The sequence below is a fragment of the Sceloporus occidentalis genome, unplaced genomic scaffold (assembly GCF_023333645.1).
Source record: "Sceloporus occidentalis isolate IW3139 unplaced genomic scaffold, rSceOcc1.0.p SCAF_26, whole genome shotgun sequence".
Lineage (NCBI taxonomy): Eukaryota > Metazoa > Chordata > Lepidosauria > Squamata > Phrynosomatidae > Sceloporus > Sceloporus occidentalis.
The window spans coordinates 579917-599565 of NW_028317006.1; the positions used below are offsets into that span (position 1 = coordinate 579917).

The 19649-nt window shown below is 38.4% G+C and overlaps 1 protein-coding gene across 2 annotated transcripts; it reads left to right on the top strand.

Annotated features, from left to right (window-relative positions):
• The first annotated feature begins 1804 nt into the window (after positions 1-1804).
• Positions 1805-14613, top strand: LOC149299980 (aminopeptidase N-like). Of its 2 annotated transcripts, none has more exons than XM_089485690.1 (20): positions 1805-2472; positions 2617-2765; positions 2973-3115; positions 3292-3415; positions 3780-3934; positions 4330-4443; positions 4602-4745; positions 5623-5688; positions 6541-6606; positions 7013-7185; positions 8304-8377; positions 9898-10031; positions 10494-10549; positions 10784-10931; positions 11801-11892; positions 12288-12395; positions 12512-12679; positions 13098-13238; positions 13370-13451; positions 14464-14613. In XM_089485690.1, exons 1-20 carry the CDS (start codon positions 1805-1807, stop codon positions 14611-14613), a joined length of 2955 nt encoding a protein of 984 aa, XP_089341816.1. The 2 variants fall into 2 exon arrangements, with proteins under 2 accessions (XP_089341816.1, XP_089341815.1); XM_089485689.1 differs by having other exon boundaries at positions 2617-2759; positions 3286-3415.
• The last annotated feature ends 5036 nt before the right edge of the window (positions 14614-19649 follow it).

Below are 19649 nucleotides of genomic sequence, written 5' to 3' on the forward strand. Positions count from 1 at the left end.
TGCCTCCATATCCACTTTATACATGGAACCCTTGAAAGTAAATGTCCGTTGTACAAGACAGCCTTTAGACAAAACTCAGGAAAGAGGTGCAGTAGCCAGATCACCGCTCTGTTGTGATACTGGCTTAATATTTGGTATTTCTTGTGCTCCCCCAAGCCTCAAGTATTAAGCCAATATCACAACCTCATGCTGACGAGTCCCATTAAGGATGAAACAGCTGTCCATGAGTGGTGATCTGGCTACTGTACTTCTTAGCCGAGTTTTGTCTAAAGCGGGCATTTACTTTCTACTACCACCTATATACATTTTACAAATAGCAATCTTGACTTTACATAGAGATGAATCTATATATTTTTAATTATATATATATATGTATACATACATACATACATACATACACATCAATGGTGATTTTTACTAGAGTGGTAAGTCCTAAGTTAGTTCATCTAGATCCCAGTTTAAATGAATTCTACAATGACAGCTCTTACACTCACCATACACCAAGTTGTTTTTTTTAAATGAGGTTTGGGTTTGCAGCAGACTAAAACTCAGTGATTTTTATTGTACTTAATAGGTCATCCATATGTCAAATGCCTACCAAGTTCAGAAATTCTGATTAGTTGCAAACTGCAGGTAACCTCTAAGGCTGAATTTATTGCCCTTTAATATTTATCTAAGATTTAATACAACCAAGTATTGGAAAAAATAGTATTTGTTTAAAAACAAATGTGTTGGGATGGAATAAGCTAGTGCTACAGCATGAATCTGAGAATATAACGTATTGGAATATCACATATAACAAAACATGGATATTTGCCTTACTGAGTGAGGAGCTACTGGGCAAACCTTTCCTCCACCCTTTTGTGAAAGTACTCTGAGGCCAGAAGAAAAATACAGATTTGTGGTGAAAGAGGTGCTGAGATGCTTCTCTTATTCTGCAAATCCATCTTCATTTTTTCAGCCTCTCAAGTATTTCGGAGACAGGGACATGGAAACGGTCAGTGGAGAACGCATGGGATACATTGATAGAGATCGTGAGAGAGTCAGAGGGTGAGAGTATGTGAGGGAGCATGAGTATGAGTGAGCGGGCGTGTGTGTGGAGGGGATCAAATATAGGACCTGTCTGGATGCCAAATACTCTAGGTACGCCCCTGGTGTTAATCTGTGTTGAAAGTTTACAGTATATAACTTTACTGTATGAATATGTAAGCATATGAAATGGTACCAAAATCTGGAGACAAGATTAAATGTGATGAGTGTACTGAATTGCTGATATTTAAAATGATATATTACTACCTCTACATGGAGAGTAGTCATCCCATACAACTTCACTAATGTCACACAAAGATTTAGAAGCCAGACTATATAGGGATATAGTGTTTCATATCACCACCACAACAAGCTGGAGTGTGTGCAAAACATCATACTGTATGTATAAAATATTAAGAATTAAATTAACGCTTAATCCCAGACCTGTATTAGTAAACTATGATATAATGAGTAATTATACTAATATATACAAATATATAACTATAATTTCAGGATTAAAGTTATTGTTACGGCTTTCCATTGAGGTAGAACTGGATTGTTTCCATTATCCTGTATTTACAGCTCAACCAGTGTAGAGCAAATGTGGAAGTTTATAAAAAAGATAATTAAGCTGTTCTGCTTACAACCTTTGTACCATACAGTTAATATTTTACCGATTAGCTTTACACAGGCACGACCCTCTGGCTTTTGAAGTGAGGAGATATAAAGGCCAGCATCTGCCTTCCCTGTTCCTGCAGCACCTTTTCCCAGCACGATGGCCAAGGGCTTCTATGTTAGCAAATTGATTGCCGTTGTTGGCATCCTGTTTGCTGTTGCTGCTGTGTCTACTATCATAGCTCTATCAGTTGTGTATTCCCAGGAGAAGGAAAAAAACTATGAGCTTAACAATCCCCCTGAAACAACAAGCACAGCCACAACAAAGGTCACATCAGGATCTCAAGCTTCAAGCAGTGGCAGCCATGGCACCAGTCCCAGCAGCAGCAGCCATGGCACCTCTCCCACCAGTGCTCCATCTGATGAACCATGGAACAAGTACCGGCTTCCAAAATCCCTAATTCCATATCATTATGATGTTGAACTGAAACCAGTTCTAGAGAAGAATACTCAAGGACTTTATGTATTCTTTGGAAAAAGTACTGCTTATTTCACATGCCATGAAGCCACCAACCTTGTTTTGATACACAGCAACAAGCTCAACTATACCACTACACCTACCAAAGCCATTCTTCGTGATGCTGCTTTAAATACTCTTGCTATATCAAATATAAGAGAAGTGCCAGTGACTCAGTATTTGGTGATACATGCTGCTAACGGTCTTGAAGTTGGTAAAAACTATTCTCTGTACACTGAGTTTGTAGGGGAGCTGGCAGATGACCTGGCTGGATTTTATCGGAGTGAATACGTGGAAGATGGACAAACCAAGTAAGACTTGGAATAATGTAACCTAATGTACAGTGTATGCTATTTGATGTTGGGAGACAACTCTATTGACAGTACATGCATAAATTAATAGCTGAACGTACATTATGTAGATCTTTAATGGTAAATCTATCTTTTTGGTAATAGGATCATTGCCACCACTCAGATGCAGGCCCCGGATGCCAGGAAAGCATTTCCCTGCTTTGATGAGCCAGCAATGAAAGCAACATTCAACATCACCCTAATACACAAGCCAGACTATGTAGCTCTATCAAACATGAATCCTATAGGTAAATGTTTATCATAAATACAATAGCATGTACTATCACAGTATATACCCTCTTCCAGCTGGGTGACTGGGGTGAAAATAAGGCAACACAAATTGCCTTCAATCTCATTGCATTCAAAATGAAATGCCTTTGGTTTGTAGCATTCACTTCTTGTGGTCTTTAACACAATAGAACTTTTTTATGATTTTTAAGTTTTTTTTTTCCCATTTTTAGCTAAACATGTAATAGAAGATAATGGAGAAACCTGGAATGTCACAGTGTTCGATAAAACTGTGAAGATGTCCACATACCTTGTGGCTTTTATAGTCTCCCAGTTCAGTTCTACTGGTGATCCAGGAAACAGCACAACCACCGGGGTACGTTTGATTGCAGAGTTACACTTGCTTTTTGTGACATGATTTTTGTCCACAAAGCCTTTAATTATTTTTGGGTTTTGAAAGATGTAAGTGCAAGATGACATACAAAAATGTTAGAGGCATGATTGGCTTTATGGAACGAAGCATGAATTTTACATTTTCTAATCTAGGTTCAGATCTGGGGCCGTAAAAAAGCTATTGAAGATGAGAAACAAGGAGAATATGCATTAAGTATAACCAAACCAATTCTGGATTATTTTGCAAAATATTATGATGCCCCTTACCCTCTACCAAAATCAGGTGTGTATAACCATTAGCAATTGTAATATTACGAAAGCATTTTAGATGTGTATTAAAATTTTTAATACAATAAATGAGTCGGTATCTGCTGGTAGAATACGCATCTGTCCGAAGAGACCAATTCATGCTGAGCCGTTTTATTCAACATTAGAATCTTTGCATGAGAAGTACTATTTATCTTATTCTAGTTATAATATTTAGAAATTCATTTTAGGGTGGTGACAGTAGAAATAAATGAAATGGGAGAAACCCTTGTAATAATTATCACCCACCCCCTTTTCCTACATGTTTTTCAAACAATTATTTCGGGGTTGGTTTTTATGTTAATATCAATTCCCTGCTAACTTTAAACTCTGTTCTGCAGACCAAGTTGCTCTTCCTGATTTTAGTGCTGGAGCCATGGAGAACTGGGGGCTGGTGACCTACAGGGAGACTGCTTTACTATTTGACCCTCAAGTGTCATCTATTAGCAACAAGGAGAGAGTGGCCACAGTGGTAGCTCATGAACTTGCTCATCAGGTATGTTGCACCCTCACAGACTGAAGGCATAGTGCTGGCAAGTGTTGATGCCTTAATTGGGCATAGAAAAAGATGTAAAGTTACATAAGCTTTTGTATATAAATAGCGAGTGAGGGGTTAAAACTTTCCTGCAAACTCTCCTCACAACTCTCCCTTTAGTGAATAAACCCCATTCGATGAATTAAAGTGCATAACCTAAAACTAGAGGGTTAGAGGCTTAGATGTAATGTAAGGAAATAGTACTTTACTCAGAGAGTTGGGGATAAGTAAAGTAGCCTCCCAAAAGTGGCTTTGATCATGGCTTTGGCTTTGATCATGGAACCAAACTGAGCAGAGTAAATGCAATTAACATGTTTTTTTTTTTAATTACAATACTTATTATCTTCTTGCTTTAGTGGTTTGGAAACCTTGTGACAATACGATGGTGGAACGACCTGTGGCTGAATGAAGGATTTGCCTCATACGTGGAGTACTTGGGAGCAGACATAGCAGAGCCTACGTGGAACATAGTATGTTTTTTTTAGATTCTCTCATAAAACTCCATTTACTTGGACTTTACAATTTAACAAGTGAAATGTCTTTGGGCTGAAATTACAGTTTGCTGCGCTACATGCCAGGATCCATGATTGGTTAATTTGCCCTATCCCATTTCATTAAACCCCCACAGAAAGACTTGATAGTGCTGTATGATGTACACCGAGTAATGGCAATAGATGCGTTGGCTTCTTCCCATCCACTCACATCAAAAGAAGAGGAAGTGAACACTCCAGCTGAAATAAGTGAACTGTTTGACTCCATCGCTTACAGCAAGGTAAAGAGGTCCCACATGGCTAAAAGTAGACATGTGCATGGCAACCAAAATCGCTTTGGGGGAAAGTTTCCCAGCCGCTTATTTCTGACAAAATTCAGGGGTCTTTTTTGATTGGTAACGACATTCCAGGGTGTTCCCAAAAGAGGGAGGTCCCTGACACCTTCTGGACTCCTTTAAAAAAAGTTCCCCCAGAGTTAGGCCAGTCAAAGAGGTGCAGCAGTAGTAGAGCACCGGGCCTGGACAGGCAGACACTTGCACATCATAGGTACATGCAGCCCTGTGTAGCAGGACTGAATTTGCCCAGTATTATAGATTTTTTTTACAAAAAGGTTCCCCCAGAGTAAGGATGGCCAAAGAGATGCAACAGTAGCAGTAGAGCACCAGGCCTGGGCAGGCAGACACTGGCACATCATAGGTACATGCAGCCCTGTGGAGCAGGAGTGGATTTCCCCTAAATATAGATTTTTCCCCCCAGAGTAAAGACAGTCAAAGATGTGCAGCAGCAGCAGTAGTAGTAGTAGAGCACTGTGCCTGGGCAGGCATATATTATAATGACTGGTTTAATCACCAATATTTATGGCCAAATGACCAACTGTATTAATCAATTAAACCCTTCTAAGGAATAAACTATTCATTAACTAGCAAGAGTATGAGTAATGAGCATCAATCTCAGTCATTGATATTTACCCTCCTACATATAGTCCCTACACTTTACCTCATGAACGAGCACCAAATGGCTTGTAATGGCGGCAGCTACACGTGGCAACGAATCTAACAAATCCAAATTGTCATCACTTTTGCAATTCGTTCTCGTTAGTTTTGCTGTGAAGTTTCCTGTGCATTGTACATAATGAGTTTTATTTTCATTTTCATGTAGGGGGCTTCTGTCATCCGGATGTTATCAAACTTCATCACAGAAGATGTGTTTATTAAAGGACTGGCTGTAAGTATCTTATCTTCTTCGGTTATATTAGCATGCTAATATTAAGTACACACATTTAGTTTTGTGTTATTAGCAAAAGCTGAATAAACATAAAGTAGAGTCTATTAATTGTAGTTATTGTGTCATGCATATTGTGAAATAATTAAAAATTAAACAACCTAAGACTCCACCACTTTCTGCATGGTTGAATTGTGTGAACTTCATTTAACAAATGGAGGAACTAGTGCACTTCTCGAGGGGTTCAGCACATAAAAATGGTTCGAAGTGGTTACCTTGGCATTCTTTCCTGACGTCTTCGTCCTTAGTCGATCTGCTTGGGGGGAGTTCTCCTGATTAGACCTCTCTTAGATTTGGCACTCTATTTTTCTGGATATCTGTCGTATAGCTCATACGCTGATAATCTCTATTTTCATTTCCTTGGTTCTCCTTTCGTATATGCTTGTCGATCTCCTATCGTGCAGTTCTCCACCGGTTGGGATTTACAATCCCTATTTTTATATTTAGTTTGAGTTTATGTTTGTTTGCATACCTTTATTTTGATGACTCATTCTCCTCCTGTGTACCCACATGTCATGTTTGCAACTTGCTTTTATACCATTGTATAAACTCATAACATCTAAGATAATGTATTGCATATTTTACGATATTAAGTATCGTTCTGGTCATTACGAACTCTGAGATATCTTACGCTTACCTGTGTTGTACATGTACTCTTTTTTACTGTCGGCCTGATGCCGCTCTGTGTGCTTCGACCACTGTACGGATTTATGCTTACGATGACATGTATGTATTTTCATATCTTTTAATAAACAGAGAATTGGAAAAAAAAATTAATAAAATTATTTTTTCCAGACCTATCTGAAAGCTTTCGAATACGATAACACAGTGTACACTGACCTGTGGTTCCATTTGCAACAAGTGAGTAACAGTGTTAACAATTAGATATATTTAGGACAGGGCAAGGTTTCTAGGAGTATGTTCAAATTAGGAAAGCCCCGGGGAAAATTCACCTCCGTATCCCCCTTTCTGCCTGTTTTGGTGCTAAAGGTGCTAAATACAAGGAGGCAGATTTTTTTCAGGGATCTTTAACAGGAGAAAGGTTTGAAATTGTCTATAAGGTTACACACACATATAGAAATATACAGTATATATACTGTATATATAGTGCATTTAGTTTGCATTTTGGCAAATAAGTGTTTTGCTGTTAATCTGAATTACTGGTGTATTGATGAAACATCCTGATAGATAAGATGTAAACTGACACTTTCTAGGTAATATTAATACAATAACTAATGTTAACAGTTACCTGTTTCCTTCTTCAAAGGCTGTCAACTCAAATGGACTGATACTTCCTAATAGTATTAGCGCAATCATGGATACATGGGTCCTACAGATGGGATTCCCTGTAGTGAAAATTGACACAACAACCGGAACTGTAACTCAACAACACTTCCTTTTGGATCGAGTATCTGTGGTTACCCGGACATCTGATTTCAAGTGAGTTTAACCAAGAAAACAAAAATGGAAATTTCAAAGAATAAGAGAGAGTAATAGCAAAGAAAGGTTAGACTACTTGACTATACAGGAATGATGATATATTAACATACATGGGAGAAAAAAGCTTATATGTTCATGTAAATTATATGGACAAATGTATTGGGACCATTACACCAACAGGGGCTTTTATGACATTGCATTCTAAATACATAGACATTAGTATGTATTTTAGCCCATTCATTCAGTAGAGCATTTGTGAGATCAGGCACTGATGTTGGATGAAAAAGCCTGGCTTGTAATCTCTATTCCAGTTCATCCCAAAGGTGTTTGATGGGGTTGAGGTCAGGGCTCTGTGTGGGTAGTCAAGTTCTTCCACACCAAACTCATCCAACCATGTCTTTATGGACCATACTTTGAGCACTGGGGCCCAGTCATGCTGGAATAGAAAATGGCTTTCCCTAATCTGTTCCCACAAAGTCGGAAGCTTAGCGTTGTCTAAAATGTCTTGGTATACTGAAGCATTAAGATTTTCCTTCACTGGAAGTAAGCGGCCCAAACCCTAATTTCAATACTTAAGAGGTGTGTCCCAATACTTTTGTCCATGTAGTTTACATCTCAATTTCACAAATGTTCTCAATGGTTTAGATCCCTCTTGCCCTCAGTTCCTTTCTCTGCACTTAACCAGGGTCAAAATTACATCACAGTCTTGAAGGAGAATGGGTAGGTTAAGATGCAGTCTGTGAAGAGTGTCCAAAAATTAGAAGTACACCTAATATTTATGAGTGGTACAGGTATACTTGTATACCTGTCTTCTTATGGGCAATCCAGAGGTGCCCTTTCTCTTGATTCCTATTGCCAGAGGTGCATGCCTCCTCTTGGTAAACCTGTTGCTTACCACTGGGGTGGTTTGTGCAGAAGGTTTGCTTCAGAAGTGTGCTTAATAAGCACTATATTATGCTATTACCAAGCTTATGTATTTACATTCAATAGCTGTTTTTCCCCAAGATACAAACTATAGAAATTCTGCATATGAGCATGCCATTTAGAAATAATTTCTGGTTATTTTAAGTGTTGTACATTTCATATATATTTATTGTCAATCATTTTTTTTTTTTTAGTTATACATGGATTGTGCCGATTTCCTATTTTAAAACCAGTAGCTCTGGAAATGCATGGCTTCAGAACAAATCAGGTATCATTATTATTCTTCCTCTATATGCGATACATTTTGTTAAACAAAGTTGGGAAGGACGACAAATATGCATTTATTATTTTCAAAACTAACTTTTTTTCCATAACTAAGTATGTACAGCTTGCTTAAAGCTGCAGAAATACAGGATCATTTTGGTGGAGCCACCATGGCCAACTTGGTTTATTCACTGAAGGGAGGGTCGACAGGGGATTTTGCAGGAAAGTTGTGGTTTAGCTCCTCAGCTGTTGATTTATATATTATACAGAGTCCACTCAACTACTCTTGCTGGAGAAAGTTGCTATTGTTGCCTCTTCATAATTAATATTGAATTGATAGAGTTAAAACCCTTCTGTACACTGTTCCTTTAGTAAGTTATTAGAGGTAAATAGCGCAACTTTGCAATTCTTTGACCAGTCTAAAATAAAATTATCAGGGGTTTACTCATACACTACTTTTTCATTCTGCGGCAGCACTGCAAGGGTTATTTAAAAAAAAAACATTTTCCTGTGTATGCTAAGAGTGTCTTTCTTACTTGTCTTCCTGATTTTACGCCAGCAGAAATCTGTCAAAATTGGCAGGTAAAAACCACCTGGAAAGAATTTTATTGCTCGGCACGTTACAATGTTACAACAAGAACTCTGTCGCCATGAAGAAAATGAACTTAACTTTGCAACATTGTAACAAGTTGAGCAATAAATATTTTCACCAATAAAAACTGACCCAGTACTGCTAACATGAAGCCATGATTACAATTAAGAACATACCCTCTTATTTACCCTCTTTGTAAATAAGCAATGTAAAGTTTCCCCAGAATAGAAAAAGTAGATTGTTAATAACCCCTCCAATGCTGGTGCCTATTTGTTAGATTACATGAAATCCAGACTAACCCAGCCCTATATAAACTCATTAATAGGTAACCAAAGTATTTCCTGTAATTAGCTTTCCAATCTGTATTTCCAGCGTTATACCTCTACTTACTTGATGATATTAAATCATTTCATTTTTTTTGTCTTAATATCCTTTTCCTACTTATTTAGAGATCCCTTTTCCAGCCATTTTTAATATATATAACATTTAGACATATCATTGTATATATAGTTTACATACACATTTAATAAATACTCAAACATACATGCAAAACATAGATATGATGATGTGTAGGGTTTCAAACCTATATGTAAAGGTTGCACAGTATTTATATTGAATATCTTCTGGACATTAGAATGGCTAGTTTAACTTAATTAGCTGCTTGAAGTTTTACTTTGATCTGCTTAGACAAGTAGTGATTTTGAAAATATCTGGATTTTGGATGTATCATTGGGATTGAGCTTTGGATATCAAAACTTTAAAGAAGGTTTTTCAAATACTTTCTGATAACATTGTCTCCCAACTTGTATCAAATACTGAAAAAACAGAATCACACTGTACTAGCGCATGAGCAGTGGGCTTGGCCGCTTGAATAAATTGTCTGTAATGTTAATTTGTCAATGTGTTCTATTTTTTTTTTTTTACATGGCTAGAATTATTGAATGAATTTAAGACCACTGGAAGTGAATGGCTTCTAGCAAATATCAATGTCACGGGATACTACAGAGTTAATTACGACGATGGAAACTGGGACAGGCTTATTGCGGAGCTGCAGAGCAGACATTTGGTGTGTATGATTTGTGGAATATCCCTGACACAGAAATTAGAGCTGTGCGTTACTTGTGCTTTTAACCCTCGGGTGTTTTTATCACTATAAAAGACTTTTCCTCATGAAAATTGTTGGTCAGACTGGGCATAAGGCAAAGGTGTATATGTATAAATACATATGTAAGGAAGGAGCAGTTCGGGGAAAAAACACCTCATTTCAATACAGCCCCCATGGATACTTGCAAAATGAATAGAAAATATGACACCCATGTCCTGTCTCATTTTAAGTCACATCACCTTTCTAAAGCCATATGCTGTGAGCAACAATGTTAGCGAAGACAAGGAGTGATTACAGATCGTCAACCAGTGCCTTAAAGCATGGATATTTTGTGTTGAAACTGTCACTTCTCTACATTTCTTAAGTCTTATCTGATTTTTTAAGGAGCACTTATGAGCATTTTTTATATTTTCTGCCTTGCAGAGTATTCCTGTTATCAACCGTGCCCAGATCATTGATGATGCTTTTAATTTGGCAAGGTGAGCTATGTCTAAAATTGACAGATATATTGACCCGCTAGTGATTTCTTAGTTTGCCAATGACCCTTCTCAATAAAATCCGTATATATTTATTCTTATCCTTACTGAATCTACCTATATTTTTTGTTTTCATATTTATCTGTTGACATTTTACTTTTAATTTGCATTTTTAAGGATTAATAAGTTAAGGTTTTATGTGATAAAAAGCAGATTCATTTTTCCCTTATGTTTCAGAGCCAAGTATATCAATACAACAAGAGCTTTAGACACCACGAGATACATCTCCAATGACACTGAATACATGCCCTGGCAGGCCATGTTAAGCAGCCTCAGTTACTTTACACAGATGTTTGATCGCTCAGAGGTGTACGGGCCAATGAAGGTAATTACCCCATTATCACTGCTCTGATACCTGCCATACTGTTCTGTTTGTCATTACATGGGACCTTCTCAGCAGCGGCTTGTGTTCCCACCAACTCAGTTTACAACATAGAGGCACAAAACGTTTTATGGCCAGATAAAAACCTATCGCACTGATAACATATCTTTTTTTTCATGCTAAAAAAAGCGTAACACTTACTGCAAATGTTTTCACAAGAAAAGTAACTTTGGGCCATACTAGCAAACTGAAAATTGATCTGCAATATAAGAAAACATAGATGCATTGAATTGAGTTCTATATCTACATGGCACAGATAAGGTGCGGTGGTGACTACATGAGGTCCTTGCTATTCTAAACACCCCAAGTAAAACTAATGAAGTAAATTTAAAAAAACACATCCGGAAATGACTCTAAAAACTAAAATCACATTGTCTCCTGCTAGGCTAAATCTGTTTTTCTGGTTGGGAGAAAGACATAATTGGCCACTATCCTATCCCAACCAGCCCCAGTTATTACATTGAATAAGAATCCTTAGTGAGATAGCAAAAACTGTATGTATTGTTTTTAGCCATTTTAAAAATGTTGCTACATATGTTGCAATGGTGCAAAATACATGTTGGAGGTGCATAGTGGGGACGCATAAGCTTCAACCTTGGAATTTAAGGGTCTAGTCTAGGTTTTGAAGCATGTGATCCAGATCAAGCAGTGTGAAATACACATTTCTTTTGCCTAATGACATAAAATACGTATAGTTGGTTAGTTTGGTTAATATGTTGGTTAATATAGAAAACACATTAAGTTTATGTAATACAATATTATTTATCTTCAACAATATCTTAGTAAATAGAATGATTTGCTTTGTCTTACAGGAATACTTAAAGAAGCAAGTTACTCCTTTGTTTAAACACTTTGAAAAAGTCACGGAAAATTTTACCAAACGTCCAGAATCCTTAACAGATCAGTAAGTGGAATGAGGGATTGAGTGGGCTTTTTACATTTTACAATAGTTGATCATTCCTACATGAAAGAAGGGATCAAATTATTACTTAGAAAATCTGTTTTGGAAGGCTTTTAATCCACCAGCCAGCTTCTGCAGGTGCAACTGTTAGATAATTTCACATCTCTAAGCAAATGTAATGAGATTAGCTGCCAATGTAAATGTGTTATACAGTGCCTCAAGAACTGGACTGAACGATAGTGCAAGTTAAAAGTCAGATTTTCACGGAAAAATAAAGCAAAGAAATAATTGCAAACGTTGGTAGAAAAAGTGATCACAAGTTAGTTGAACTTCTGCCTAAAAGGAAGGTGGCTGGTTTTGGAAATATTATTTGCCAATCCAATTATTTTCTTCCTCAGATACAATGAAATCAATGCTATCAGCGTTGCTTGTTCTTATGGAGTTGCTGAGTGTGGACAGCTGGCAAGTAAACAATTTAATGAGTGGCAGGGGTCAGGAAATAATACGTGAGTTGAGTTCAGTTTATCCGTCATCTATCTATCAATCTCCCCTTAAAGGTCGCAGAAAAAGATCACGTGTAAACTTAAGAAATTTAACACAATTGTTTCTTTTCAAATCACAGCATTCATCCAAATCTAAGGTCCAACATTTACTGCACTGCGATAGCGCAGGGAGGAGAAGCTGAATGGGAATTTTTATGGGACAAATTTGCTGCATCAGATAATGCGCAGGAATCGGACAAACTCAGGTCTGCTCTGGCCTGCAGCAAAGAGCCCTGGATTCTTAACAGGTAAGGACAAGTGTTTTTAAGACAAGGAATAGGTTGACTAATAATCTACAAACTAAGGAATACAATTTTTTTCACAGGTTTATTTTAAAAAATAAATGGCAGTGATATGTTTAATTCACTGAGGACTCCGCTTGACCATTGAGGGCCACCTTGGGATACATGATAATATTGTGTTAGAGACACTTGAGTTAAAGAGAAATATCAGCATTTTCAAACCTGATTAAACATTTAATGCTTTGTTATTCCTTCTTGTCTTCCTCTTTGAATCAAAACCGACCCAACCTTGGTGTATTGATGAGAGGGTTCTTCTGTCTTTGCCAAGTATATAAGTTGTGATGTTCTGCCTTTGATGTGATATCTATTTTGAACACAGAGATGAATATACAAGTTTAGATAACCCTCGTCCTTTTTTCTGCAGACTTTTGGAGTTTTCACTGGATACCACTAAGATTCGTCGGCAAGATACTGTCTCCACTATTACCAGCGTTTCCAGTAACGTGATAGGACAGAGTCTTGCTTGGGACTTTGTGAGAGCCAAATGGAGGATTATCTTCACTCAGTAAGCGTCTCCTTTAAGAACCACTGACTATGCAGTGTCTCTTATTAAACATCAAACTTATTGAGTGACACATGCCAATATCATGCTGGATTTTTTTAAAAATGTTTTTGCATTTTGTTTTTTTCACATAGATTTGGGGGATCTTCTTTCTCTTTTGGTAACTTAATCGAACGTGTGACACGGAGATTCTCCACTGAATTTGAATTACAGCAGGTAAGGAACAGAAACAGTTGAATGCCGCTGAATAGTTATTTTAATTAATTCTCGTGCTTTTTACAATCATGCTTTACCTCATATCCAATTTTTGAAAAAGGCTGCCCGCGGGCTGCAGCAGGAAGAGGGGAGGAGCAATAAGAGAAAAACTTTATTCAGCTCCCACTAGGAACAGACAGCGACCGCAAAGCAATCAAGCAACTTGCTTTGCGGTCGGGGAGTAATGCCAAAGTACATGCCGGACCGGAGGCTGCCTGATGGCCCTGATTTTTGCGGCTGCAGGTCTGACAGCCTGCTGCTCGCGGATTGCCGCTAGAATGTGTAAGACAGCCCCAGGAAAGTGACATTGTCCCGGTATGCCCCCAGTCCGGCCCTGACCCTCCGCGACCCACTGAAGACAGTGTCGCGACCCATGAGTTGAGAACCACTGCTCTAGACTGGTCCTTATTATACTATGGTATACTGCTTAGAAAAAATTATTTTGACAGCTAAGAATCCTCGGTTCTTCTAATCTGTCTATGTCTAATCTGTCAAGATAGAAGAAACCTAGCATGTAGAAATCTTGTTTGGTCCTTAGTCTTGTGTTTTTGATCACAGTACATATTATCTTCTACCTTCTCAGTGGAGTGAAACTTCCTTGCTTTACATCAATGTCTATGACTCCCTAGCTGTCATAGACTCATCCTTTAGTCTTTCGTGATATTTTTCATCCTGCAAAACCTTTACCAATTTAGTAGCTCTCTCCAGAACTGTATCCCTCTAAAGTTTCCCGAACGCTACACAATTCTCTAGGCGAGGGCTACCCAGAGATCTGTAAAGAGCTGCCTCTATCTACTACAAATGCTTCCTGTCTTGTAATCAACATGAGCTTTGGAGCTAATACCTGTAATACTCAATGAGTTTGCTTTTGAAGACAATTAACAGAAACAAGGGAACCGAAATGCATGGTATTCATTATCAAATGATCTTCAGACTATCACACCTTTAATGATTCTGCTGCTTCTTTTTCCAGCTGGAGCAGTTCAAACTTGACAACCAGGACATTGGTTTTGGGACAGCAACTCGGACACTGGAGCAAGCGATAGAGAAAACCAAAGCAAATATCAAATGGGTGAATGAGAACAAAGAGCCAGTACTTAAATGGTTCCAGGATGCCATTTAAAATCCACCACCTAAGACTTGTGAGGAACAAGTTTACAAACCAGCTGTGCCTATCTGAACTCTTACTCTAAAATGAGTGATCCAGGAACCTCATCCTTTCCTGAACATTAAAGAATATCAAGACTTAGTAGCATCCATGTTTTAGTGGGTTTCCATGAATTACCTTTTTAAGTGATAGAGAAATCCATTTTTGCCAAAATATTATTTTGTTTAAGGTCCTTCTAGAAAAAAAGGGGCCTCATTCAAAATGAACAAGCAGAAACATTGTGCTCAGGTTTGCAATTTATGATTAACTTGTAAGACAAGCAAACATCTTATATCTTTATTTATACTTTTACAATCTCTGTGTAAATGAGAAATTATAGACTTTTTCATAGACTGCTAAATTAAGACTGAGAATGCATTTGTTGCTTTCTAGAATTTTAAATAAAATAATTAAAATAAAAAACATACTTGCTGGTCTTTATATCTTCGCATATGTCTGCAACACATTCTCAATTTAGTTTAGTTATATACTTAACCTTTGGGGTTGAATTTACTCTGTAATCTCCTAGACTGTTTCTACTGAAATAGCATTTTACATTGCAAGTACAAGTGGAATAGTTTGCCTAGGGTCACATAAAATCTGTAGATAGCCATCCCTGGTCCCTAGTTAGGTTTCTATTTATGTGATACCCATTAGGATGCCTGTATAAACCAATGTGGAGCATGCTAATGTTAGTGAGGTACAGAGTTTTATAGAACTAAATCTTGTGATTCTTTTGGATTTTACATAGAGCTGAGTTGAGCAAAGTGTTACTTCTGTGGGCACCAGGAGCTCCTAATCAGAGCAATACCACACAAGGTGGACCCAATTCATACACTCAGATGAAACATTCTAAAAGACTATGCCTCTGAACTCTTGCTCAGACAATAGTTAAAGGGGATACAATCCTATACAGCATTAGCAACTAGGATCACACAGTACTTATTTTAAGTAACAATAAACTGAAAAAAAGAACATGGTGAGCAGCCTAAAAAGGCTATAATACTTTTCATTTGTACCTTATTGAAATCTACAGTATATGCAATCGTTCTAGAAAAACTGAGGTATCAGGATAAGCAAAATAGCGTGGCCTAGCAGCGACGCAAAGTGTTTGATCCAAAGAAACTGAGAGGTTGCAGGGCATGTGATTGTCTGGGGCTTCGCTAAAAAAATACATGCAAGAAATGGATATAAATGTTCCTTTTAAGGGACACAACCACAAAGAAAGTAAAGGAATGTTACCAAAAATAACACAAAGCAAGCGTCAGAAAATCTTCAGATGGACATGCCATACTTTTAGCATTTAGCTTCAGATATCCCCAGGGTTGAATGCATTTGCCTTAGACATAATTGCTCTGATATTTAAGTTTTTGAGATCCTCAAACATAACTGGAAGTACATGGGAGCCATATTAAAGCATGTCAATAGGTTGCATTATATAGATGAGACAGATGATCATACACCCTTATGTACACCACAGGTGCAGAGCACAGGGAAATGACATATCAAAGCACTCCGCATTAATATCTGGCGTTTTTCTTCCTGCAAGAAGGTCTAAGATGACATCAATAGTTAAATCAGTTAGATTACCTTAAGTCTCCCTGCATTAGCCCTAAATTATACAGAAGCAGGTCATTTTACAGGAGTAGCTCCCTATGGTTCAATGCAGGCTGGCTCAGGGGCGATTGCCCCCAAGTCTGTCCATAAGGCTAGACCAGCCAATTTGTAGCAGCTAACGGAGGTAGCACAGCAGCAGGGTCTCATAACATGATGAATGTGTATGTGTGTGTGAGCATGTATGTGTAAGCAAGGTCAGCCTAATGGGTGTGCGACTTGTACGACCACACAGGCCACAACACCCCATAGGGTGCCTTCTCTGCGGTTCTGCCATAGGCATGGGAGAGATAATAGATCTCCCTCTAACCGTCCCAAGGGAGCGCAAGGTCTGTTTATACTGTATATACTGTTTTACTGCTCCCTTGCAATGCGTGCCGGCTGTTGATGCTGAGTGCTGGGATATGATGTCCCTCAGCACTGAAGTTGCGTGAACCATGATGGAACACTGAAAGAGTGTGCTCTCACCCCAGGACTTTAGGAAGGTAAGAGATGGGTAAGAGATACTGTATATAGTATAGAATATACATAGTAAGAAAATGTAAAAAGATAAAGATATAAGGGAGAGGTAATGAGAGAAAGAGGGGAAAGATAGTGGGAAGATGGAGATAATGAGAAAGAAGACAGAAGGAGTCTAAGAAGAGAGATAGGGACATATAGAAAACAGGAGAGAAAAGAATAAGACAATAAGAGACAATGGGAAAGAAGAAAGATAGGAAGAAAGGGGAGAGATAATGAAAAGTGGGAAAGATTAGGAGAAAGGGGGAGGTAGGGAGAAAAGGGAGAGATAAAGAGAAAGGGGAGAGAGATAAAAGGGGTAATCAGAAATAGGAGTGACAATGACAGAAAGAGCAGAGATATGGAAAAGAGGAGAGATACTGGGATAGGGGTGAAAGTATGAGAAAGGGGAGAAGGTGTGTTTGTATGTTAGGACAAGTATATCTAAGCAAAGCATAATATTTTAGATTTTTGGAAATTGCTTTCCTTCTCTGCTGTTGTAACTAGCCGTTGAAGTCCCACAATAATTTGTTATTTGATAGAAGTATATCAAGTGTGTGAATGCAATCTGGGTGCTGGGGCATGTCCTATATGTGCTATCTGGGTGCTAGGTAAATTCTATGTGTGCGGTCTAGGTGATGTGGCAGATCCTGTGTGTACATTCTGGGTTCTGAGCAAGTCCTATGTGTGCGGTATTGGTGCTAGGGAAATTCAATGTGTGCAATCTCGAGCCAGGGCTGGCCTTTGGTGTACAACCTGTAAAGTATGCCTACAATCTAGGCTTTTTATGCATTATGTATTTAGTCTATACCTTCAGTGCTGAGTTTCCACATGATTTGTCAGTTGATCTGTACCTGCAAGTCTGGGTTTTTGTTTTGTTCATACTCTATATCTGCAATTCTATGTTTCCATTTGTTATTTATTTACTCTATACCTGCAAATACAGTTTTTTTTTAACTTGTATATCTTATTCAGTTGCGTTATACCTGTAATGCTCTGTTTCCTTGTGTTATTTGATCTGTACCTGAATTACATGTGGGGGGAAAGATAGGTGCGGCACAGTGAAGGAGTCACATCACGTTACATCATGTCACATGACCCTGCTGCTTCCTGCTTCTCCTGGGCGGTAAATGAGAGATTGTTTGCACGCGAGTGCGAGCAACAGAGAGGGAAGCGTGAGCACTTGCAAGTGGCACAGATAAGGGGTGGAGGAGAGTGTATGAATGAGTATCTGAATGAGGGAATATTTGTGAATGGGTATCTGTGAATGAGTATCTATGGATAAGGGGATGATTATCTGTGAATGAGTGAATGAATTAGTATCTTTGAATGAGTGAGTATCTTTAAATGAGTAAATGAATGAGGATCTGTGAATAAGTGAATTAATGCTTGTGAATGAGTGAATGAATATGTGTGTGATAGGATGGATGTGTTAGGGTTCTCACTCTTCCCCCATTCCACTACTTGCTTCTCTGTGTTGTAATTGAACACCTCAGCTAAGTTTAATGAGCAGTCTGCATTCCTCTGTTTCCTCGGTTACCTGCTAATAAACCAGCATCTTTCCTGCTATAATCTAGCTTTCTAAGATGCAAGGGTCTGTACTTCTCTTCCCTTGCGTGGTCTCTGATGTCAAGCTGCTTATCCATGTTTAATTCTGGCCTTGCTGACTTCCCACTCTGGTTCCTGATCCCTGTCTTTGTTTCTGTGTATGCTGCTCTCCGGTATCTTGATCCCTGGCTTTGTTCCTGTGTATCCTGCTCTCTGGTATCCTGACTTTGGCTCACCTGAGTTCCCGTTTTGGCTGCTGACTGTGTATTTTAACCAAGTCTCTGGATTACGTTTTTTGCCTTTTTATTTATTATTTTTAATAAAAGGTGTGATTTAACTGCATCTGGTTTTGGGGTTCCTGACAGGATGTGTAAGTAGGGGGAGGTATGGCACAGGGAGGCTGTTTGAGGCAAGGATGGCACAAGATGGTTCTATGCTTCCTATGCGTCTGGGTGCTAGGCAGGTCTTGTGGATGCAATCTGGGTGCCGGGACTGACATTATATTAAAAGGGCAGGGGGTTGGCTGGTTGGCATAAATACACAATTTAGGGCTGGCTGGGGCAATATGCAAGTGTGTGGGGGTATTAATTCACAAGGGGGTGCTGGCTGGGGTCATTACATAAATAAAAGGGGGGCTGGGTGTTGGGATAAATAAGCAATTTAGAGCTGGCTTGGGGCAATAAACAAGGGTGTGGGGGAAAATGGGGATTTCATTTACAATGGGGGCTGGCTGGGGGCATCACATAAATCAATACTAAAAGTAGGGCTGTCTTGTGGGATAAATGCGCAATCTGGGGCTAATTTTTAAGTTGATAATTTTGTATTGCTCGTGAATGATGTTCTAAATATCCAAATGGCCCTTGGCAGAAAAAAGGCTCCCCACCCCTGCTACATAACATCCATTTTAGGTTAGCATTAGTCTGAACTTTGCCTAAGTGTTAGAACACTTATTGTATGCTGTAAAACAATACAGTTCAATAACCTCTAAAATGTTGTAAAATTTACTAGGGGATTAGACAGCATTCCAAACTCATCACTTATAAAAGCCATAAAGCTCAATAATTGATTATGTCCTTCTTTGGAGTTGACCTGAATCGCATCTATCTAAGGAGCAAAAGGGTGTTTATTGGGGTCACTTAGAAATGTCCTCGTTTTTGTAAGAGAAGCACATTTTGCCCATTATAATAATGTGAAATGGACCAGAAGTACGGTGTAGATGTTTTTACTCTTGTTATTATTGTAGCTGAAAACAGCTGGGTTCTAATGCAATATCTTCATAGGTGTACAGAGGCCTTTTATCACTCCCATCACTCATCTGTTCGTTAATCCAAGTTTAATTTTAAAAGTCTAAC

Bases quoted from the DNA above. Each gene is read 5' to 3' on its own strand.
- LOC149299980 (XM_089485690.1), top strand. From the start codon at position 1,805: ATGGCCAAGGGCTTCTATGTTAGCAAATTGATTGCCGTTGTTGGCATC. The intron at 8,378-9,897 runs GTATCATTATTA...TTACATGGCTAG, and splicing joins ATGGCTTCAGAACAAATCAG to AATTATTGAATGAATTTAAG. The intron at 10,932-11,800 runs GTAATTACCCCA...TTTGTCTTACAG, and splicing joins AGGTGTACGGGCCAATGAAG to GAATACTTAAAGAAGCAAGT.